Genomic DNA, 24,772 nt, shown 5'->3' with positions numbered 1-24,772 from the left:
TTGGTAGATCTAATAAATAATTTTAGTTCTTTATATTGGCAACATAAACAGTTTATAAAAAGTATGTTGACCTTTCATGTTGATTTTTCTGTGCGAGTAAAAGTCTTACTCATTTAAAATTCATCAATTTAAAGATGAAATAATTTTTTAAATAATAAGGCAAACTGTTAACTTTGTTTTTCAGAAGTATATAAGTTGAGTGTTTTTACAGAGTTTAAAATGTGAAATTAAATCCTTTGTACTTTAAAATATTATTTTAAACTTTATTTTAAAAGCTGTTACTATTGTAATCGGGAAATTGCGATAATTTTTCATCATGTTTGTTTGCAGGTGAAAGTTTATCTGAAGAAACAAGTTTGTGTTTTTTCTCGTGGGAGGTGTGGTTTGATGGTGAAACTTCCCCATCATCATATCATTTGGTTGTATTTGATCTCAATCAGTGGTATCAAGCCCAGATGCCATTTCATTTCAGGTAATTATTGACCATATCTATGCAGGGTATCTCAAAACTCCATGTACAAACTCTCAAAGTAGAGACTATTGATATGAACCTATTCACATAGGGAAAGCAGGACCAGAAATTTCTCCCCAGATTTAATCTGAAATAAACATCTAGTGATCACACAGTAAGAGTCAAACTTTACATGGAATCTCTTCCATGCCCGAATGGACCACTACAGAAACAGTGGCTCTAGTCCCATGAAGGCAGCTAATCTGCTTCATATTGTCCACTTCTACCATATGGAGAGAGCAAGTGATCAGCTTGGTAAGGGGGGTTGGGTTCGATTAGTTGCACCAGCAGGACAGCCAATTTATGTGCTGCAGCTACCCCACCTCCCCAGTTTGAAGGACTCATGGAGGAAATTTGCAAGAGCTAGAAGAAGCACAAAAACAGCAAGAACACTATTGGAAGCAGTGTAAAGTACTTTTTTATATGGAACTTAATAGTACAACTACTGGTAGACACATAATATGATTCTACAAGAGTTTTATCTCTTGTAGAATCATATTATGTGTTTAAGTTTCTGACTATTTGCAGTGACATAGCATGCCTGACACTAATGCCAGCGCCACATGGATTGTTGAACATTTTCAAGAGCACCTGGAGATTTGTAAGAGCAGTAACGGCAGTTTTTGTCAAGAGGCCTATGTTGGAACAACAGGTGTTTTTTTGAAGATTCCTCACATGAGGAAACTAACGTTAAATAAGTCTGGTAAACAGGGACAATTATGCTGCGATTATGTTTATTTATGGATCTGTTTTGCCTATGTGAATATATTGCATATTGATATTCTCTATCCTCCCTCAAAGTAAACAAAGTTCATCTTGAATGTACGTGTTCAGCATGTGTTGGAGTTTAAAATAATTGCTCTTTTTATTTTAGTTATTTTTAAGCTTCTATCTTTATTAATTTATCATTTGATTAAGATGCAGATGCTAAACGAATTCTGAGAAATATCTTAGGAACTTTAAAAATATCCATGTATCTTAAGCAATCCTATGAGATAAGTTAGATCAATGTAGATATAGGTCATTCACGAATTATGTAAGTTGAAAATTAGGTTGAAATTATGTAAGGTTAAAATCAAGGTTAGCAGTGTAATTGAGCAAAACCTATGCTTGCTTTAATATGAAAAGTTAAAGAAGCCCTTAATAACTGGGGAAGATGAGAGTATCTAAATTTGAAAACTTGAAATTCCACTGTCCTTTTAGGATAAAACCTTTTATTATGGTTTTCATCCCCCAAAACACCTACGGTATATTCCAGTGTATATTGCACGCCTATAATTTCAAACTAATTTTTTAAATTTTAAGATATATTTGCCATAGAATTAGCACCCTTTTCTTGACAAAGAAACCTGAAAGATACATGTGTGATGTTCTTATCTTTTGAAGTCATTCATTTAAAGATTTTCGCCAGGCTTTCAAACAAAGGTATACTGAATTGGCAAGCAATAAGGAGAACAGTATATGCGTGGGGAGGCTTGAAGGGAGTAAATAATTCTGACAAAGGGGTGGATTGTATCCAATGCAAGTGTGAACAAAAATGTTATTGTAGGGTTTTGAGAAAAGGGGATATAATGTGGGATTTTTATTTGATATCCATAATTATATACATACATATATAAATGCCATTTATATATATATATATATATATAGGACTTCGCTTAGTTTACCGAGTCAAGTTGTGGTAGTACACGAACCTCTCGCTGGGGCTTATATCCCAAAGTTTGCTTGAATGTGATTCATATCTTGAAAATCTCATATCCAAATGCACTCGTATCCAGAGATACCTCTCTACAGTATTTTTTTGGGGGAGGAGGAGAATGTTTCTTCCAAGGATAATTTAATATAAAGCTAGGAGTTTATTAAGCTCATAGGAAATTAATGTATTCAGTATTGTTGCATCTTGTAAATGCTTTGTTCAACATGATTCCTTTTTGCATGAAATACAGTCTGTTTGTAACAAGCTGACCACATATGGAAAGAATGTTGAAAACCATGAATCAAACAAATGACTTCAATTAAGTACTGGGCTTCTTACTTGCTAATGGCACATATTATGCTGTTAGTATGTGCACAACCAGCTATTTATTTTCAGAATAAATTTCAGGAATTTTTCTTCTTTGAGCTAAAGGGAGAGACTTAGGGAATTATTATTATGATAATTATTTATTATTTTTTAAATGGCAATGTTTGTTTGGGCCATCCTTTATCGTTACACATTATTAAAACTATTAAAATACATAATTATACAATTTCGGTTCTTCCTTTCTTCATCCTCATTTTAGATTTTCCTTTTAGATTTTAGATTCATTAGCAAAATTTCTTAAGATGAAGACAGTTTTCATTGAAGATGCATTGAAACGCTTTCATTCAAAATTAAATGCAATGCAAAATAACAAATGTATTTCTCGCTTTTTGCTCCTTCTCCTTTCCTTTCCTGTATTTAGGTCAATGACCCTTCTCCCCTACCTCACAACCACCGATCAAGGCTCTTACCAACTTTCGCTTGGTTTATGCATACCTTACCTTTTCCGAAGCCTGGCTCGTTCATGCTTCAACTTCTTTCGACACCTTCCATTAGCATTCACGCTGGCATGTGCAGGTAATTGACTCCACCACAATTGTCTGTGCGCTTTCCTCTATGGGGGTTCCTCTCCTGCCCTCTATTAGAGGTAAACACAGACGTTCTCCTTGTCCCTAGGGGACCTCTTAGCCAGCTCCTGTGTTAAACCTATAATGGTTTTTTTCCTTGTATCTTTAGCTAATGCTATGATTACTATATTATGATGTGGAGGTAACTGCAATTAATTTTCAAAAGTTCTCTGTGCCAAAACGCCTTAGTTCTTTGTCATAAGCAGAATTTTGCTAGTTATGCAACCTTGAGAAATTTGTAAAAACTTTTTTATGCTGGATTTATAGTTTTTTGTGCTTAGTCTGAAAACTGTATTAATTATCCCTTTTCCCCATCAAGCATACCTTTACTGCAATTTGTTTTGACCTGAAAAATGAAAAAACAATTTAATAACATGGTGCAAGTAAAAATGATGTATGCGCTCTAATAACTCATGCTTTTTCAACTGTGGAAGTGTCTGTTATGTAAAGCATTAAAATACAGTTATTTAAGCAAGAAAAAATACATAATCGAAGGCTAAGAGTTTTTAACTTTTTATTTGAGCATAACATTTACTAGTAAAGCAGTACTAGTTGCTTTTTCTTTTGCATTATGAATTTTAGCTAAATAACATGAATCTGTAATTTGCAATAATATTAGCACTCTATTGATCCTAGTATGGTTCATCATTTCTTATTTGCTGGATGAAACTGCTTTCCTTGCCTCATAAATAATTGCATTGTTTTCTTTCTCCTTTTTTTTTTTTTTTTTTTTTTTTAACAGATCTATGTACAAATTGAATTAGTCAAGTTTTTTTATTGAGCTATTTAAACATTTGAATTTACTATTAATCAAAAATTTGGCTAATGGCATTCTTTAAGAAAATCCAAGTTTCCTTTTCAAATTTATTCAAGATAAGCTCAAAGTTTTCATCTAACATTAATTTTGTAATGTCTTTTCTAACTGAAACTTTCCATCAGCTTGGCTTCGGAAGGAAAGGGGATTTATATAGAAGTATTTAAAGTAATTATCCTTTTCTGTCAGTGTTTTGATAAGTCATTTCTCATGGGATTAATTTTATATGAAATGGAGAAAAAACGAATAAAGTGTAGCTGTAATGCTAGTGAACCCAATATTTAAAAAAATTTCCAAATCTTTAATTCTGATTATTAGTCTCATATTTAAAAAGATTGATTTCAGATTTTAATGTATTTCTTTGAAAGGCACAGAATGGTATACTGAGAGGTCCGCAAAGTGTTAAGAGAGGCATACATTTTCTCATGCAAAACAACTGTTTTAATGTTTCTTATAGAGATGGTAAAAAGTTAAAAAAATTGATTCATAATTAAACTGATAATAAAATCCATAACACGTTTTTTACATATTCAGTTTTGTTTATTATTATTTTTCTATAACAAATTAGAAGCGTTTGATAATTTTGGTGATGATGCATTTTAAAATGTACAGAATTAAAATTTGAATGGGCAGCCCTTTATAAAAAAGTCTCAGTTAAGAAATTGTTACCTATATTATATATTATCATGTAATATGCAAATTTGTCCCTGAAAAGATTGTGAAAAAGTCTGTGTCTGAAAAGAGTTGTGAAAATTATGATTTAAATCATTTTTACTGAATAAAATAAAAAAAACCTGATGGTTTGTTTTAGAGGTGAGGTCATATAAAAACTGAACTTTGGTTCATGAAAAATTTTGAATTTCAGGATTTTTGCAAATGGGAATTTGCAATCTATCTTGTGTTTTTATGTAACATTTTACTGAAATAAATGACAATCCATGATAATTTTAAATTTGAGAACATAAATCATCAGCACTATTTGTATATGTTCCTAAATATTTTAATTAATGATATCTCAGATAATTTTCATTGTATGCAGATAGAGTTTTTTCATGTGATTGTTAAACTTTGGAGCAATATTTTATCATAGTTATTCTTTTTATTAATTATTGCTCCTTTTTTTGTAAGATTCCTATAAAAATTTAAGCTTAAAAAAGTGCTTAAAAATATTTGAACATAAAAAGTGCTTAAAAATATCGTGATTTAAATGTCTGTCTTATTTAATTCATTTCTGAAATTGGAATTATAGCTGATACACTAGTTATTCAAAAGATATTTAGTTGTGCCATCTTTTGAAATTTTTTCTTATGAGTTCTTATACATGTCATTTAATGTTTTAAGAGGATGAATATTTGTAATAATGAGGTTTTTGGATTATTGTTGAATAGGTGCGATTATGGTGAACTCAGTCCATTTATGGCTATTTATTCCCTGGAGACAGTTGCTCAAAATCTTCACCGTGAGCCAGTTTTGGTAAATTTCAATATTTTTTTTCAAAATAAGATGATATTCCAATATTTTCACAAATTAAAGATTACAAATTTATAGGTAGATTATTAGCTAAATTTCTCAATATTAGAATAATTGTGTCAGTAGCTGATTCTAGTACTTTTTATATTAATAGTTGTAAGTTTCTCCGTGTAAGTTAATTTACAGTGTCTAGAACTTTTAACAAAAGAATAATTCCAAAAGTTTCTAAAATATCTTTAAACATGGAAATTCTTAATTGTTAATTTCATGGCAGAGATATTTTTATTACTTCAATCAAGAGACATATGATAGGTAAAATCAACCACTCCAACATTAAGAAATTTAGCTAATAATACATCTTTGAATTATTAAAAAAAATCTGATTTTTACTGTACTGAATCTGGCAAATCTTTGTATTATATATATATATATATATATATATATATATATATATATATATATGTATTATCTGTAATGATTACATAAAATTATAGTGAATTAAAAAACATTAAAAAATTCAATTTATGTTGACCGTTGTTGCCCAAAAGCAAAATTTAAAGGGTAAGAACCAATTGATGGACTTGCAATTTTTAGCATGTCTTTCAGACATCACTTAGATAATTTTATGCATGGCCGTATTATTGAAAAGATTGAAGAAGGGTGAAACATAACAAATGTCACTTAGTTCACTTAGTGTCACTTAGTTAGGAGTTCAATGTCAGCCACAGTGTTGTTTCAAGGCTTTGGAAATGAATTCAGACAAATGAAATGTGTAGCAAAAATTACAGAGGAGGTTGTGTTTGCTGTATTATACCTACAGAAGATACTAGATGCATAATGCTGTTGACAAAAAACAGCCAGCGCAGCACAGCTACTGTAGTAGCAAATCAGTTACTTGTTGGTACAGGCAAGCAAATCTCCAGAAAACTGTAGCCTGCTGTTTGCATCAAGAAGGACTATATGCCGACAGTGCTATTGTATGCATTCCATTGTCTAGACATCAGCATTCAGCCCGTTTGTAATGATGTCATCAACACCACAGTTTGAGGGAAGACAGCTGGGCTTGTGTACTATTCTCAGATGCAAGTAGGTTCAGTCCTTCATTTGATTGTGGACAACAATAAATGTGGTGGGAGAGTCATATTGCTCATAGTCTGGCAAACATACAGGAGAGGTACCGATATCCTACATGTGGTATCATAGTATGGTTTAGGATTATGATTAACAGCTGTACGTTGCTCTATGTGCTTTTAACTGGGACTATGACTGTCCAACGATACATTAATGATGTTCTGTTGCCTTATGTTCGCATGTTCCATGGCACTCTCATTGATAAGTTAATTCTCATGGATGACAGACAACACAACATGTCATCGATCACTCACTGTCAAAAAGTGTCTAGACGGCAAGGATATTCAACATCTCTTATGGCTAACACCTTCTGCAGATCTGAATCCCATTGAAAATGTTTGGGATGCTTTGGGGTGAAGTTTTCTGGTCGACAGTTCCCTCTAATAAACAAATACACCCTTATCTGTTCACCGCTACAGGAATGGGATAAATTACTCCAACAGTTGCCTCATAATGTTGTTCAAAACATGACACGAAATGTGGAATCTTGCATCGCCCTCTATAGTGGCCATATCCTGTGTGAAATTTTACTTCAAAATACCTGCGGACAGTAATTGCATTTTTTTTTTTTTTCCACTTTTGCACATTCAGCACAAAATGACCATTTTGTTCCTTTAGTATTTTTCAAAGCCTTCTGAATTTCAGAGCACAATAATAATTATCTTTATTGGTATGTCCTAGTATTCTGGCATTATTTTCACTTGACATCCAACCAAACTTATGTTTTTACACACTGTATAGCCGTTTATGATCTGTCCTTAGTAATTGTCCACCATTTTATATAAATATGTGTTCAATATAAAGAAATGTATGGAAAAATAAAAGCAAAATCTTGACTTGTAAGGTTTCTAGTGTAATATATTTGAGTTTTATTGTTTCTAATATTATGTACAGAATTTAAAACAGAGAGCAACATTCAAAGGAAATTCATTTTACATCATATTTACTTTTATTAGAGATAATATGGTGTATATTTATGTGTGTATGTGTATATATACACAAATGGTAAATGTGCCATTTATTTATATATATATATATACACACACGCACACGCAGTAAAATCCCTTGTAACCGACACTCATTTAATCGGAGGTATCAGAATAACAGCACTTTTGAAAGTCTAAATTTAAGCCTCTTTGGTAAAAATAAATATGTAATGGGCTGACAAACTAAATGCAGAGTTGCCAACTCTCCCGATTTAAGCGGGAGACTCCCGCTTTTCGACCGCTCTCCCGCCAACCCGATTTACAATATATTTCTCCCGACTTTTTCTTATTCTTAAAATTTCTCACGACTTTTATGGAACTTGGCTTAATACTTTGTTATATGAATAAAAACAAAGTGCTTTTGGATGTCTGAAAGCAATTGAATTATTCTACATTATATCTAAAACAAAACCTTGCTAATCAGATAGCTTCTGCTTTGTGAGTGAGAGCATTATACGTATCCAGAAACGTCGTTCTCCAGTTCTCCAATGGGCTTCGAGCTCCACTGCGTGTCAGCTGGCATATATTAGCCAATGAGGACAAAGTAAGTTGTTATTTGGACGTGCTTTAGTTATTTCTTTCATTTTGTCCAGAGTTGTGTGAGTACACGTGCCTTAGGGAAATAGTTTTAGAAATTATCATCTTTTGTTACGTCTGCGAGAAAGTGAAATACTCGTGTACGTTTCAAAAATCGTACACAGTTGACTTTCATTCCATTATTTCCTCAAAGAAATGTAATAAATTTGCGATGTGTACCGCCCGTCGTTGCGATTTTTCGATTTCGCATGGTGGAAGGGCGGATGTTCTCAAACATATACGTAAGCAAAAACACAAGGATAACATGAGTTGTTTTTTAAAAAACGGAAAATTAAATTTTTCTTCGGAAACAAAGGACCAAAAAGTTATTAATGCAGAATGTCTGTTCTCTGCCTTTTTACTGGAGCACATCCTGCCACTGAATGCATCGGATCACGCTGCAGCTTTATTTAGAAAAATGTTTCCCGATAGTGAAATCGCTAAAAAATACTCAAGGTGCAAGAATCAAAACAGGATCAATTGTTAAAGAAATGGGTTTGAAAAATAAATCTTCAGTTATTGATAGCATTAAAACAGCTCCTTTCTGCCTCTCTACGGATGGAAGTAATAATACCGATTCAAAACTGTATCCAATTGTTGTTTCTTTTTTTGATCCAGAGTCTTCAGAAATTGAGTGCAGTTTACTTTATGTTCCGACTTTAGAAGGACATTTGACAGGCTTTAATATAGCACAGCTAATTATTAAAACTTTAAAAGAAAATGAAGGCCCTCTGGATAATTGCTTAGCACTTGGTGCCGATAATGCACCAGTATTGGTAGGCTTGGAAGACTGGTGTTGCAGGCATCTTAAGAAAAGGAAAATTCAGATTATGAGGTGCACCTGTCACCTCTTAAATTTAGCAGCTGAAAAAGGGGCAGCTTCTTTACCCATAAATGTGGATGAATACATCGTTGATATTTATTATTATCTTGAAAGGAGTTCTAAAAGGAAGGAAAAATTGAAACAATCCATCCAAGTCTTCATTCAAGTTTTCTAATTGTAACAGCTGCATAACAGCATTTTACAATTAGAAAACTTGGATGAAGTTATAAAATCAGCTAGGATTGACACCCAGTGGAGTTTAATTGGAAAAGTGAAAGGTGCTGATGGAACTGTAAAATATAGTGAACTGTCTAGAAATGTGAATTGTGTTACCATCTTGACAGTTCCCTATAGTAATGCAGAGTGTGAGAGGATTCTCAGTGTTGTTGCGAAAACGAGGACTAAATTTAGATCTAATATTAGTGATGACACATTCGAAAAACTTTTATTAGCGAAAACAGGCATACGTGGCAATTGCTGTGAACAAAATTATGAAGTTTCTTTCTTAAAGAAAGCAAAATCTGCCACTGTTTATAATATTTGTACGAAAACTAGTCTTTTTTTTTTTTTCCCCTTAAACGATGCAAGTAATAAAGATGTTTTTTTATGTGTAAGGTATTTTTTTGTTGCTTGCATTTAAGAATTAGTTACTATTTAAAGTTAATTCATTATTAAAAACTATATTTTTATCATTTAAGAAGTCTTTAACATTGTGAAAAATCTCCTGATTTCTTAAAAAAACTCCTGATTTTTGAGTGTCATAGGTTGGCAAGTATGTAAATGCTTACATGTGGAACATCTGGGTTATGTTTCTGTTACCCAGTTTAAAAAGCCTTATCCAAATGAACTATCCAGAATATAAAAATGAACTACTGATCCTCTTTTTATGCACTGATGTGTGGCCTTTAAAAATTGTGTCCATCACTTTAAAAAGCAATTAGCATTGAAATATGTTATATTTGCTTTGGCTTTTGCCAGGAAAGATGTAAAAAATATTGATAGTAAATGTTGTCATCGCTGTAAATTGGGCTATGAACATGTTGGTAGATGACGATTGAGTCACGGATTCCTTTGGTTTTAAAACATATCTGGTGCCTGTGTCTGTGATTGTGAATTTACTTACATGTCTGGAGAAGATTAGTCTTAGTGAGAATTTGGTGAAGGCTTGGATAGATATCAGCAATTATATTTTTGTCTCACTCTGTAAAGATGACAACAAAATAATGAGACATGTACTGCAGAATTAAAAAGATGCAGAGGAGGAAATGGAGGATGAACATAAAGACAACATGCAGAGAGCAAGAAATTAACATTGATAGAAGGTGAGAAAGGATTGGGAGTCTTCATAAGATCTGCTGAGAAATGTTCATCTGGGCCAGTACATGATTTTATGAAGCTTTATTCTATACTCAGCAAATTTATAAAGTGCAATGACATTGTATGTGGGCATACATTCAAAGTTACATAGTATGTCACTAAAATATTTGTAACTTTTATATGATAATAAATATGGTAATTTTAAAATGTTTAATTTTGTTTTTCTGAAATTTAAAATCATGGTATGTGCTTCAGTTTTAAATAATTTGGATGATTTTCAGTTACCAATTTTTGGATGATTTTCAGTGACCGACTTCCCATGCTGCAATTGCTACAAATGGCATCACTAAACATGAGCAAATGTGTTTTTGAAATGTATATCCAGGAAATCCTCTTATTCATAATTGGCATGATCCTGTCACTACCATTTAAGATATTTATGATTTAGAAAGTTCTGATTTATGTTAACCGTGTAAAATGTATGCCCAAATAGGAAGGTATTTAAGTGAAAAGAATATTATTGAAATTGCTAAGTCTAGTGTGTCTTTATGTGTGCTTTTTATTGTCATTTTTTCAGAAATAGCATGTATTTTCTCCTCTTAATTTTTAAGTGGTAAAATTAGTATTAAAAGAGGGAATAATAAAGAGTAAATACAAGTAGTTCTGTAATTGTAAGGGTTAAATACAATATATATTTAAGGCTCGTCAACATTGGGAATGCAAAAAAGGTGCAGACACATTTAAATATTTTAATTTTATTTTGGTTGCTTTTGTTTTCTGTAGTCATGGTTGACTGTACTGGATCTTAAATATATTTATAGGGGTTGGACAAAAATATGGAAACACCTTTAAAAAAACATGTTTCTTTGCTTAATATGGTGTAGGAAACCCATTGGCATCCAAAACAGCTTGCAGTCTTCTCGGAATGGATAAATACAGTTCCTGTATGTTTGCCAAGGGAATATTATATCATTCTTCCTGCAAAACGGGGGCAAGTTCAGATAATGATGTTGGCGGTGGATAACGAGAACGCACTTTCCGTTCCAATGTAGACCACAAAGGTTCGATAATATTCAGGTCTGGTGACTGTGGTGGCCAGGGGAGACGGGTCACCAAACTAGTCCTGAACAATGTGAGCTTTGTGAACAGGGGCTTTGTCGTCTTGGAAGACACCATCACCATTGGGGAACAAAGTTTGTACCATGGGATGAACTTGATCGGCCAAAATGTTCACATAAGTCTTGGCAGTCATGTGCCCTGACACAGTTATCATGGGGCTAGCAGAGAACCACGATATGGCTGCCCAAACCATAACAGAACCCCCGCCATGTTTCACTCTTGGCAACAAGCAGTCTGTATTATAGGCTTGAGATGGCATTCTCCAGACGTAAACTCGGCCAGAAGTGGGAAACAATGTGAAAGAAGACTCGTCAGACCATATTACTAGTTTCCACTGCTCTATAGTCCAGGCTTTATGACTTAAACACCACATTTTCCTGTTACGGGCATTAGCATCACTGATGAGTGGCTTCTCAATTGCAGCACGGCCAGCAATTCCCTGTTTATGAAGCTCCCTTCTAATTGTTTTGGTACCCAAGGGTTCGGAAACACAACATTCATTTCAGCAGTAACTTTTGCAGCTGTGGTCTTCTTATTTTTCGTCACAATTGCCCTTAATGATCGTCTGTCACGATCACTCAGGACACACTTTCGTTCGCGCTGTGATTTAGCAGATGATGTTTTTCCGCTTTTCAAATATGCGGAATAAATCTTCGATACAGTACCTCTTGAAACACTAAACACCTCGGCTACCTTGCTTATGGAAGCACCTACCATACGTGCTCCAACAATTTGCCCACGTTCGAAGTCTGTTAACTCTGACATAATGCAATGACAACCTCACATAACAGTACTCCGATAACAACTGAACTGTTTACGACATTTACAAAGTTGTATAGGTGGCGTCAGTAGTCAAAAATGCCAGCGCCACCTACATATTTCATTAAAATCAATCTTTCTTTTCAAACATGCATTTCACAAGGTGTTTCCATATTTTTGTCCGTCCACTGTATTTCTTCTGTGCATAGTTGCCTTAAGTACAGACATATATTAAAAATTTTGTTTTGTTTTGTTTGAAGCACTTTGTATGATAAATTCTGCCATGGGACCACTTCCTTTAAATGACTGTTATTTCTGAGAATATAAATAAACATCCATAGTGAACATCACCTCTGTAAGATGGCTATATCCAGAGATTAAAACTATCTGGAACTGTGGATGGTAGTCATCTTATACAGGATTCAGTGCATGTGCAATAAGCCATATCTAAGATAACTACTTAAGGTTGTTGGTGATGTTAGTCTTTGTGAAGGGTATTGTTCTTAAAAATGATTGATGATGATGATTATCAGTTGTTGATTAGCGTTATGGATTTAATCTTAATTTTCACTAATATTGATTAGGAATAATATTTTAAAGCATGAAAGACAAACTTTAATGTGCAAAGTGAAATGTTTTACAAAATAACTTATATTATCAATTCCTTGCAGCTATTGCAAAAATGTACTCGTATTTGTAAAAATTGCATCCATGAAAAATCCATGAAGGAATCAGGCAAATAAACTCAAAATTACAGGAAGTACAAAATGGGGTTATGTTTATAAATGCTTAGAATTTCACAGTGATAGTGTATGCATGGACTGAGCAGGTCCTTCTGAACTGTCCTTTAGCTCTATAAATAGAGGTCTGTAGTGTAATGTTAAAAGTTGTGTTTTGTTATCGGTCCCTGGTAAAGGTTTAATGAGAAGTCACTGTGTCTTATCAATAACAAAATTCTGGATATAAGCATATGTAATTCCTTTTGAACAGTGGCTAATCATTGACTTGCAAGACGGAGAATTTTTCTCTTGTGAAATTGCTGTTGACATGTATTATAAGTTATGAATATATGGAAGTAGTGGGTTTAAAATTACTGGACATGTCATCACAAACTGGCAGTAGCCCATGAAATGTTACATCCACACAGGAGGACCAAATACTTCATACACCAACTCATCTTGACAGTTGGTACAATGTGAGAGCACTGCTACAGGTGTGCTACTGTCATCTTCAACATTTCCCTTGTGTATGCTACATCTTTGATTGTGTTTCATTCAATTGTTTAGGATTCCACTAGCATAAAAGCATCAACCCTTGCAGCTAGAGTGGAGCCACTAATATGTCATTAGTACAACCATTAATATGTAAAATGTAACAGATTGACTTTTCTGATAAATCCTTCTTCAGTTTGGAGTATTTTGTTCGTTGAAGACAGGTTAGAAGCTATAGGAGTTAATGCGATTTTCTAGAATATATTATAAAGTATCGTACAGATGACTGCCAGTATTGATTTTAGACACCAATGGGGATGAACATCATTGCATCTGCTAAGAATTGAGAACCTCTTCACCAGCAACTTCTTATCAGAAATGTTCAGTGTATTCCTGCTTGTGATTTCTACAGGGTAATACCTGCCCATGTACTGCTGGAAATGTTCCAAGACTCTCAGCATTCCAGATATTGCTTCTGCTGTGGTCTGTCCATTCATCAGACATCTCACCTATTGAGTCTTGGATTTTGAGGGGTGGCAATTGGCCCATGACACTTGTCCAGCATTAATACAGATCTGCTTTGGGTTTGGGTAGAAAGAATGAATGCTATTTCTAAAGCTATTTCACATTCAAAATTTGTTTAACTTAATGCAATGACAAGCGTGATTTTTTCATGTTGGCTACACTAATGACTGTTTTTTGGCATTTAATATTCTTGTATTGCTTCGTAAATTTAATCATTTCTTTGTATCACTATAGGCCATACATAGAATAAATTTCATTCAACTCTGATGATTCCTTCATAGTGTTGACGGCTCACCAGCGGCTGAGTGGTAAAGCTGCTGAACACTGGTAGTTCGGTTCGAGGTTTGAATCCCGCGAACGGGCTGACTGCATGGGCGTTTTCGTGGTTTTCCCCATGTGTAACATGTATACGAGTCAGTTTCCCTTAGAAAGTCCTCCATGAAGGCATCCCTTCCCTTAGGCAGATAGCCCTAGTGTGCTTTGCCATAATTAAACACACCACACCACCACCACCACCTTCATGGTGTTGCAATTTTCGCAAGCAATAGTGTACTTACTACTGTATTCATTCAATGAAGTGTGCCTAATTGATTTCTTTTCTGTCTTATTCTTTTCTTAAAACAACTTGATCTGAAAATTGTAGAGAGAGAGAGAGGGGAAAAAAAACAACTTTGTGCTATTAAATTGAATGTCCTTTATTTCATGCATTTTTAATTAAATAATTCCTTTTCAGCAAATTATATAGATCTTATTATGTACAAATATGGTGAAATAAAAGAACTCACATTTATTTTTTCATGCAGGGCATCTATGCAGTTCCCCAAAATATAAAAAAATTCAAGTCCCTGGCAGCATCTGAAGAGTTTTTCTATCCATCTGCTTTGAGCTTTTGTAAGTATTCTTTGCAAGAGAAAAAAAATGTTTCCAATGAGTGAAGCACATTTTATTTTTAACAAAGTCACTGATAAAGAAATTAAAATGAACATTGTGTGTAACTCAGCAAAAGTAGTAAAATTTTTACAAATTTTATTTTAACATAAAATAATGAAATGTGTAAAGCTGCAGCAATGAAATAGACTTTGTTTTTAATCTTTATTAAATGAGATGAGGATATTTTTAGGCAGTTTTTAAGCTGATTGATGGTCCCATGTGATATATAATGTCTCTTTTTTTTAAAATTAAACTTACTTAATTCCTTCTTCCAGAATTTAAAAGTTAGGCTTAATCCAAATATAATTTGCACATTTTTTATGATTTATATTTAAAATTTATATTTTTAAATATTTTTTATAAATTTTTCGAAAAAAAAATTTGTTTTATAACCTATACAATTTTTAACATCATCTTAAAGTAGATGTATTTCTAGGCACACTTGCAAAAATTAGAGTTTTTTATTCAAAATTCCTGAAGATATACATAAATTTATATATTGACATGTTTTGAAATTTTTCATATTTGTTGAAAGCGATAATGACATCAAATGGGGTTTAGGCACTTTGTTAAAATTATTTGAAAGTAGGAACAATGTGACTTTTTTCCTGCTCCTGTACAATTTAAAAAGGAAAAGGAAAATAGTTTGCCAAGTTAAAAAATTGGCCAAGTGAAATAAATGAGGCAAGATAAATTTTTGAATTTCTCCATATATTTTGTACCAATTCACAAAATTTAATATTTAGGCATAATTTGAGTCCTAGAATCGATATATGGAACAAAATTGGCATGTCATTTCAAAAGTCTAATTTTGTGTCTAAGTATGTATATTAGAACAATGCTATATATAAAACTGATTGAATATAAATCTAACATATATCCGAAGTTGCGCTTTCGAGACATGAAAAATGCAATTTGAATTTCGTCAATCAGCCGTCCAGTAGAATGGGAGATATAGAACTGTCCCCCCCCTTTTTTTTTTTTTTGCAGTGTACAAAGCATTGTTTGGGGAAAACCTTTAATAATCAGTGTGAAAAGATTGTTTCTTCAATCAGGTGTTCAAACATGATAACAAGATGACAGGTGAATTGATAAAGCTGTTTTAACTGAATGGCAAAATGCTGCTGAAGCAGTGCAAGTTTATTGGTGAAATCATATATTAAGATGAGACCCATAAAAACTGTATGTGATTTGGTAAAACAGTATGTTCCATAAAAACTGTATGTGATTTGGTAAAAACCAGATGACTATGTGTTCCTGTTGAAATTATTGCAGAAGTGTATAATGCAATTAGTGCATGTCCATTGCATACTGCAAGAAGTGTTGCCTGCAGTTTTTATCCACCGAAAACCACAGTCCTCAAGCTTTTGAGGTCTGTTCTGTTGGATGATTCCTTATTGATACCATTGTCTTCAGGTATTGCAACTTGGAGAAGAGAAACAGCGAATTTACAAATCGTTTCTCCATCGGATATGATGAAAGTAGCAGGTGGCCGCTACGTGTATTATGGATGGATAAAGTACATTTCTTCTTAACTGGGAACTTAAACTCCAAGAACTGCTTTCACTGAGCTGATGAAAATCCTTACAATGTGGCACCAGCACCTTTACATGAAGTTGAAGTGACTGGGGTTAGGCAAACACATTCATTCTGAAATATTTCTTCGAAAAGGCCACATCCACAGGTATGAAAACACAGTGCTTTATCACAAGTGCTCGATGCACAAAAAATGTAGCAGAATTACTTTATTCCAGAACATCAGCAGTGAAATATCATTAATGACATTGTTTGGATATAAGATGATGTTCCTCCGCATGTTGCATATGGGTTTGGCGATTGTTGCAACAGCACTTTAAAGAGAGTCATCTCCTGTAGTTTTGCAGTTTCATGGTCACCCTGATCTCACACCAATGGATTTCTGGCTCTGGGGTTATCTGAAATCTAAGGTGTGCACGTCAAATACGCAAGATTCGCCAGAATTGAAAGATCCAGTGGAATGGTGTCCAAACACCAAGGTACCTGTGTTCTGAGACCCTACCCTTTGTAGAACAAAAAGAAGTTTTCAAATCTTGAAAAATAACTTGAGTATTAACTGCAAACAAGAAAATGAGAAAGTAATTTAAGATGAAAACATTAAACTTGCATGAAGGAATTACTCACAGGTCATCTGCATAATTTTCTGTACAGTTTGGAGCAAATCACGAAGTTTCTCGACTAGGTTGAGATTTCGTAGGAAGCTAAAAATTTCAGAGAGGACTTTAATATTTTTTCAGAGAAGACTTTAATAACTCTTGAATATCTGGGCTAACAAACCAGGATAGGAGTCCTTCTAGGATATTTGGCGACTTTGCAGGTTTACTTCTCAACTTTTCACTGTAGCTGGCTTTGCTCACAGTTCTGCTCCACCAAGGACCTGTCGTTGCTAGCTCTGGGAAATTTTCTTGCGTGACATCTGGGGGGTTCTTCTGAGTCCTATGCTGTCCTCTATCTTTAAACTTCCTCTTGTATTCCACGCAACCATGGAAACTGCTTACATGGTCCCCCTGGCAGAAAATGTAGCATGGCTTTTCCTCAGGTCTCCTTGAGCATGTATTGCTCCTGTGAGGTCCTCCGCACTTAACGCATCTTTCCGGATTATTGCATAGATGCTGTGTGTGTCCGAAGGCCTGGCAACGAAAACATTGCACAGGCCTTTTCTTCGGGTTTTATTGCTCCACACGTATGTCAAAACTGAAGACGTTGTTCAGCTGGAAAATCTGGTTCCCTTCATTATTTCTCCTGCGTTCAACAAAAAATATGGGCAGTTTGACTTTTACCCCGTTTTTGCTACTCTCGAACTGCTTTACCTTGATGGCAAGAAATTTCTGTTTCTCAGATCATTCAGAATAGAGTCTTTTTTTAATAGAGGCAGGGAGTCCTTTCATAATCACTCTAATGTTCCTTTCGTGTCGTGGTTGGTACGTATGAAATGCAGTATTTCTTTCTTTGAGAAGTTTCATCATATTTTGGAAATCCGCATGGCTTTTCACATAAACATGAATGGCCTTGGACTTGACACTCGATTCATATCCATCTGGGCAGTTTTTAATTGAAACCACAAGCCCTGAAATGTGAAGTTATACATATTCCTCCTATGATGTCATGCTTGTCATTGTTGTCAACAATCGCTCTTGTATAATGGATTATCATCTGCATAGGTAGGCACATTGAGAACTGGTTATTCTAATAAAAAATTTTGCCCCTCTCCTCTTTTGTGTTGTCTGGTTCTTTACAATGCTTTTCTCTGCAAATGTTTTACAGCGACTGTTTTCATCATATGCATATTATTCCAGCATCATTTATGGTTTTTCAGTGCATTGATCAATTTCTATGTGACAAAAATGTATGTTGCTATTTAAAAATTTCGAAATATTTTCACTGTAACTATAATCGTGAGAGCTGTATTGTTTTAAATCATCACAATCTCGAGTGCATGCTTTCAAATAACACTCTGAAATTTCATTTCGATTGTTTAAGTGAATACTCGGCTGTGGTTCATATATAAGGGAAGTCTTTTTATGGCCACCCTGTATTTTTGGAATTAAAAATGAAAGTTAGTTACTTCTGAATGCTAAAACATTCGATTGAAATTTAATTTTATATGATTAAGTGCGAACTGTTACTGGGATTTATTTTAATCAGCTAGGAAAATATAAGCTGTAATTCTCCAATCACTTAAAGGTGCCAGTTATTTTAGAAGGGAAGTTGTTTGTTACTTTATCTGTTACTAAAGCAGGGAAAAAAGCAAGCAGCAATTTTCTGTTACATGATGAAAAAATATTTGTTTAAATAACAAATTCTTTTAAAACATTAGAAATGTTCTTAGCTGAAGGTTACTCTTCATGAAACTTTTGGATCTATTTATGGTGTGCTACATTATAAGGCAAATAGATGATATATGCTACAACCTGACCACTTTCCACTGCCAAGTCAAATGAATGCATTTATGCTAGATATCCCTATGAAGCTTAGGTGTAAAAGTATAGTTCTTTATCATCTATGCCATCTCCTTCATGATCAGTTCCCAGAATTTTGTCATTTTGCAAAACAGGGTCTCTAATTTAAGTTTCAAATTTGTGATCAACATATAATTACTTAACAAACTGAGAAAATTAAAAGCAATATAATATATCCAAATGATAATCTTTATGAGCATTTACAGTGTTATTGCAATTCAGGAGATGCCTACTGTTACAGGTTTTTCATGATTATTATTGATTTTTACCTTCTGTTATGGAATTATGAATGTGACAATTTCTATAAGTCAAGTTTGAATCACATGATTACATTATGCAAGTGAGAAGAAGTGAATAATGAAGCTGACAACCGTGCTGATATCATAATCACTATATCTACAATGATTATGCTGGCAAAACAACCAGTGTGCTGCCAGCACAGTCATTGCCATGTCAGCGTAATCTTTGGAATCAACTTAAACTATTATGCATGTGTTGCTTGAGGGTTGTCAGGATTTCATACATTGCTTTTGAAGCCTTAAACATATGCAAATGACTCTTGCTTGTATTTTTATTTAAAACTGCTATGATAAATATGCTTACTGTGTGACTTTCAGAGAGGCAGAAAGTTCTTCAGGAAATATAAACAATGTTGTAGTGAAGCCATGACGTCTAGCTGGCTCAAGGGGGGGGCTGTGACAAGAGAGACACTGATGACTACATACAAATTGTATGTTCAATCAGTTACTGGTTATTGTAGCAAGATCCTCATTACAGCTCTGGAGAATGTAGCCCAGATCCTTGAAATCTTCTAGAACCAAGCATTACACATAATTACTGGGGCAGTCAGATCTACTCCTATTCTTGCATTAGAGCTTTTAACCGGTTTGGAAACTGTTCATGATTTTATTAAGAGAAAAGCAATCTTATTATACCAGAAGCTTGTGCATTTGCCTGACAACTCTTTTTGGAGGAACTATAATGAAATTTCTAGAAATCATAAAACTCAAATTGGCATTATCCAGGCTGGTCAGAGAGAATCTGATGCTTTGGAATTGATCTGAGATTATCTAATTTCACCTCCTTTCCATTGTTCCATGGACTTTTTGAATTTGAATCTTGATCTTATATGAAGAGTTGTTAAAAACGAAATGAGCAATTCATAATTAAGATATATTTTAATGGAGAGTATTTTGATTCTTTATCCTCAAAATGAGTGGTTGTATTATCTACACTGATGAGAGATCACATGGTGCTGAAACAGATATCCATAGCGAGCTTTTTAGTTTCTGCTTACCAATGAGCCCTCTTACTATTTGCCTTTGACGGGGAAAATTGAAGCCATTGGCGTGGCTATTCAACAACTATCAATATGTAGCCACTCTTTTGTAAAGGCAGTCATAGTATCAGATTCCAAACCCTTCTGAATAATAAAAATAGTTCCCCAAAAATCCCAAGACACAGAATTTCTTTCCAATGGATTCCAGCCCACTAAGGAATTATGGGCAGCGAAAAAGCTGATACATTGACTAAAGCAGGAACTTTGGTAATGCACTGCTTTAATCGACTGCTTTCTTTTTATACAACTAAACTGTTTGTTAACCTGACTATTGAGAAAAATTCTTAAACAGGATATGATTCAACATGCTATGCAATAAGAGATGGAGGATTCTGAGAGAAGAGAGAACTTTCATTCTCAGTTTTCCAACAAAAACAGCGGTAGCTCTATTTAGATGTCTCACTGGACATGGCTGTTTGCGAGACCACTTCTACAGAATTGGAGTGGTGGATTCCCCAAACTGTTTTTTGTGTGACTGCAATTAGCCTATGATTTTTTAACATTTAAATAATTGTATTGCACTTTCTTGGTATGGAGACATAGTTAAATATTACTGGAGAGCCCATGAACTATTGCCTTAAGTGCTAATGTTTGGCATTTGTAAAATAATAATAGTGAAGCAATATTTACTTGCTTCAAAAATTTCAGAAAATCATTGTGTCATGTTTTGAGTACAATTGTAATTTTTCAGTTTCAGATAGTCATGTTGACTTCAGGTGGTGCATATAATCAGGACTTAGTTTCTAAAATGGGAAATGTAGAGCCCTGTGTCAGTGTGTCAGGAATATGGAACAAAAAATGAATAAAATAATTAAAATTCAGTAAAAAGCAAAGAGGTAAAATTGTGAGAGAAGAATGCAAATATAAAACTCAAAATTAGGCGAAATGGCAACCGTATTTTCACATGGGTTTTGAACAAAGCTGTTGATTTTGAGAGTGATCAGGCACAAGTTCCTGTTCTTTAGGAGAAAAATGTATTCTGCTGCTTAAGCCAAAATAATGTTATTTTTCCTTATTTTGAGTTAAAAATTTAATTAATCCTGGACCTCATTTTATTTGTGGTTTTGGTTGGAATTACAATTTACACAAAAAATAAGAAATAGTGGAACTAGATGTTTTCTGAATTTGAGCTCTTGAAATAGTATGATGCAATAAAACCAGAATTTAGGATACTAAAATTTAAAATTTTATATCTACAAGAAGCCATTTTTAACCCTTTGCGACACGCATATTTAAAATATATTTTAATCTTTAAACAAATGCCTGAGAATAAGTCAGATGGACTTACTTAAGTGCCTTTAAGGCTTGAAAAAAATTCTGCGCTTTTATTTTTTACGGTGGAAGGTGGGATACTGTTTGTCCCACCATGCAACTAGCACATGTCTTATAGCATATTGGTGTATAGCAGGGAAAAAAAATTATATGTGGAATGAATAAAGAAAATAAAGCGTGCATTCTAAAATATTCATAATAAACACACTAAAATGCATTTTGTACTTATTGCATATATGCATGACTTGTAAAATTTTGCATATGCACATTTTGCATATAGTATATATTTAATATTTTTAAATTTTAGGAACAAAAGAAAATATTTTCTTGAATATTATTTTAAGATTAAAATTTCATACTCATACATATGATACTAAATAAAATATTAAAATTGGCACTTGATTGAAAAACATTTATATATAATTAAAATTGAAAAAAGTCATTTTTCATGAAACTTTGTTTCATTCTTTTGTAAGCATAGAGGCACTTCACATGTTTCACACATCCAAAATGTTCGTCGTTCTTCTTTCGATATGTTGCAATATGCACATCTTCTCCTGCTCGTTCTGTTTGGCGTTTTACTTACATTTTTTAGTCTCTTTTCTGGTTGTACGAACGGATTTTTAGTTTTTATTTGAACTGGGGATTTCAATTTTCTTTTCGGCTCTTTCTTGCCTGCAAGTGCCATTAGACCTTCTATAACTGAGAGAAGAAAGAAAATCTTTCATTGTTTTTACATCATGATCAGGTTCGCGAACAAACTTGAATAAATGTGTTTACTATACTCGCATCTAAAAAGTAAAAAAAAAAATCATGTGCCACCATTTCTTGCTTTTGTGGTCTATTTCATATAGTCCTTTCAGTTGATCAATCAGTCGACATATCCCATATTCTTATTGTATGAAATAATGCTGTTTGGGCACAGTACTTTTTTTTGTCTTTCCATCTCGTTCTTTTCTATTAATTTCTTTCATTTCAGTTGCCTTTTCCAAGCAAGACAGGATAGGAACGGATCTTTTATCCTTCCATTTTATGCAATAAATTGAATCATCGCTAAATGAAAAGTCTATATATTCTCTTGACATAAATTTGTCTTTTAAATTTTTGGGTAGATACTTCCGATCCATATTTACAGTGCCACGTGCTTAGATGGGTCTGTGTCTTTAAAAAGCGAAACAAATTATAACTACTTCCCTTTCTTCTTCAGCAATAACTTCAACCTCAGTTATTCTCTCCTGGATTTCAATTTCATCTGAATCAGAACTGAAATCTGAAGCATTTGAGTCGCAATTGGATGGCAATTCAGCAAAAAGATCCAAAGCTTCCTGAGTTGTTAATTTTTTTCTAGACATTTTAGCACATCAGAGCATACAACGGATGTAAAAGCGCGCGAAATCAAGAAAAAATAGATGCAAAAAAGAAAAGAAAAAATAATTGTGAGTGCTGCCATCTATTGAGTGGAAATTCATGTGTGTGGTGGGACAAATTTTAACCCACTTATTTCAACTGCAAAATTAATGTTATAAAATATTGAATCCAATTAATATTTTTGAAAATAAAATACCTTTGAATATTAAAAAGAATCATACATATCATAAATGGTATACCAAAATTTTTAAAATATTGAAAAATGCGAGATACATGGATATCACTCTTGTGATCCTATTTTGAATATTTTTTGCTTATAAACTTAAGCCCTGGTATAGTAGTAACATCTACTGAGAAAAATAATAACTAAAATAGATTGTTTTTAAAAGATTAGAAAATTTCTAACGGAAATTGCTAACTGAGAAAGTAAATATTAATTAGGTGGGACATATATTGACCCACCATGCCACAAAGGGTTAAAGCAAGTAATTATTCATTACATTATAGCTTGCCTGAAAACTAATTCTGGTAAATATAAAATATATAATTGAATTATTTTTACTATGTAGTGTTACAGATTTTTTTAATGGCTCATTAATTTATTACTGTGTTTACTAATTATAGTTCTTAAAATTATGTAGACTTTATACAGATTAGTGACTTCAAAGTTTTATTTCAAGAAAACATTACTTTTGTTGTTTGAAATAAGATAAACTATGACTGATTTTCTTAATGTGCATTTTATTTTTCAAATACACTTTTATTATTAGTTGTTTTTTCTGTATGTATAATATTTTGTTTTCACTATTAATGTGGTGTACAGTACAAAGTCCCTAATCCGGACTCGTTGGGACTTCAGCGATTCCGGATTAGGGTTTTTTTCCGGATTATGGATCATCAATTTAAATTTGGTAAGATGGCATGCAGAAATTATACAATTAAAAATATGAAACCGTAATTTATGAAATAAAGAGCAATTATGATCTAAAGGGTATCAAAATTTACAAAAAGAAAAAGCTTAATATTTATTTTACTTTCTTAAACATTTCTTTCAATGCAAGTTGTTTAAGTTGCTTCGTTTTTTTTGCTAATACTTTCTCTTTAATTCTATAAACAGACATAATTTCAGACAAAGTTCCACTGTTCAAGTCCTGTAATTGCTGTGCCGAGAATACCGACTAACTTGTCAATCGAAATTTTTTCGTTTTCACTAACCTCTCTGTCACTTTCTTCATGCCTTTATCCAGTTTTTGCAGCAATTCCACTTTTTGTTTGATTAACATCGAAACATGCTTTCGCTTTGTAGATGCTTTGGCAGCTCCAGAATTGGAAACTATTTTTGACATAATCAAAAGTTCAAGCTTAATTTGTATAAAATTGCTCTAACAGTCTGCAAAAAATAATAAGCAATTAGAAGATTAAGGATCCAATTAGAAGATTAAGGAACAGCGCAATCTGGAACATTAACTGAAGTAAATAATTAGATAATTTTAGCCTAGCTTATGCCGTCTGTTATACATTAAACGCGCATGCATAAACGCACATAGTTTGTAGCTTTGAGGATTATGGACGTCCAGATTAAAGACTTTGTACTGTATTATAATCTTTACAAATTGCATTTCTATAAACATGGGAAAAAATAAAAAGTTTATACATAATATTTGCTTACTTGCATAATGTTAATGGTTTAATTTTATTTTTCCTATTTTTTCTTTAATGTTTATGTAACAATATTTATCAGAATTTAGTTTTTGTAATGCAGTTTATTTGATAACAGTATATCTAGTCAAGATGATTAAGATTTAAATTTTGGACATTTGCAGATATTCTGTGTTATTCTTCTAGTGGTTTGGTGAAAGCTACCTATCGTGGCATTCAAAGATATGTAAGTTACAAAATTTATATTGTATTGAAATAAAAATGTAATTTCCCATTTTTTTAAAGATTTTTTAAATTGGTTAAAAATTGCTGTAATGC

At 33.1% G+C, this 24,772-nt stretch overlaps 1 protein-coding gene across 2 annotated transcripts in view; it reads left to right on the top strand.

Annotated features, from left to right (window-relative positions):
* The window catches only part of Elys (AT hook containing transcription factor 1 homolog), a 195,608-nt gene that overhangs the window by 51,139 nt on the left and 119,697 nt on the right, over window positions 1-24,772 (top strand). For both annotated transcript variants that reach the window (XM_035351721.2, XM_035351713.2), the window contains exons 10-13: window positions 331-472; window positions 5,363-5,447; window positions 14,695-14,782; window positions 24,619-24,680. In XM_035351721.2, the coding sequence (XP_035207612.1) occupies window positions 331-472; window positions 5,363-5,447; window positions 14,695-14,782; window positions 24,619-24,680 (377 nt within the window). The remainder of the gene's footprint in view (window positions 1-330; window positions 473-5,362; window positions 5,448-14,694; window positions 14,783-24,618; window positions 24,681-24,772) is intronic.

The sequence above is a fragment of the Stegodyphus dumicola genome, chromosome 5, assembly GCF_044657685.1.
Source record: "Stegodyphus dumicola isolate Sdum_Otavi_A_Nest chromosome 5, ASM4465768v1".
NCBI classification, from domain to species: domain Eukaryota; kingdom Metazoa; phylum Arthropoda; class Arachnida; order Araneae; family Eresidae; genus Stegodyphus; species Stegodyphus dumicola.
The sequence above is the reverse complement of the archived record's forward strand: the minus strand, read 5'-3'. Positions and strand labels throughout refer to the sequence as shown.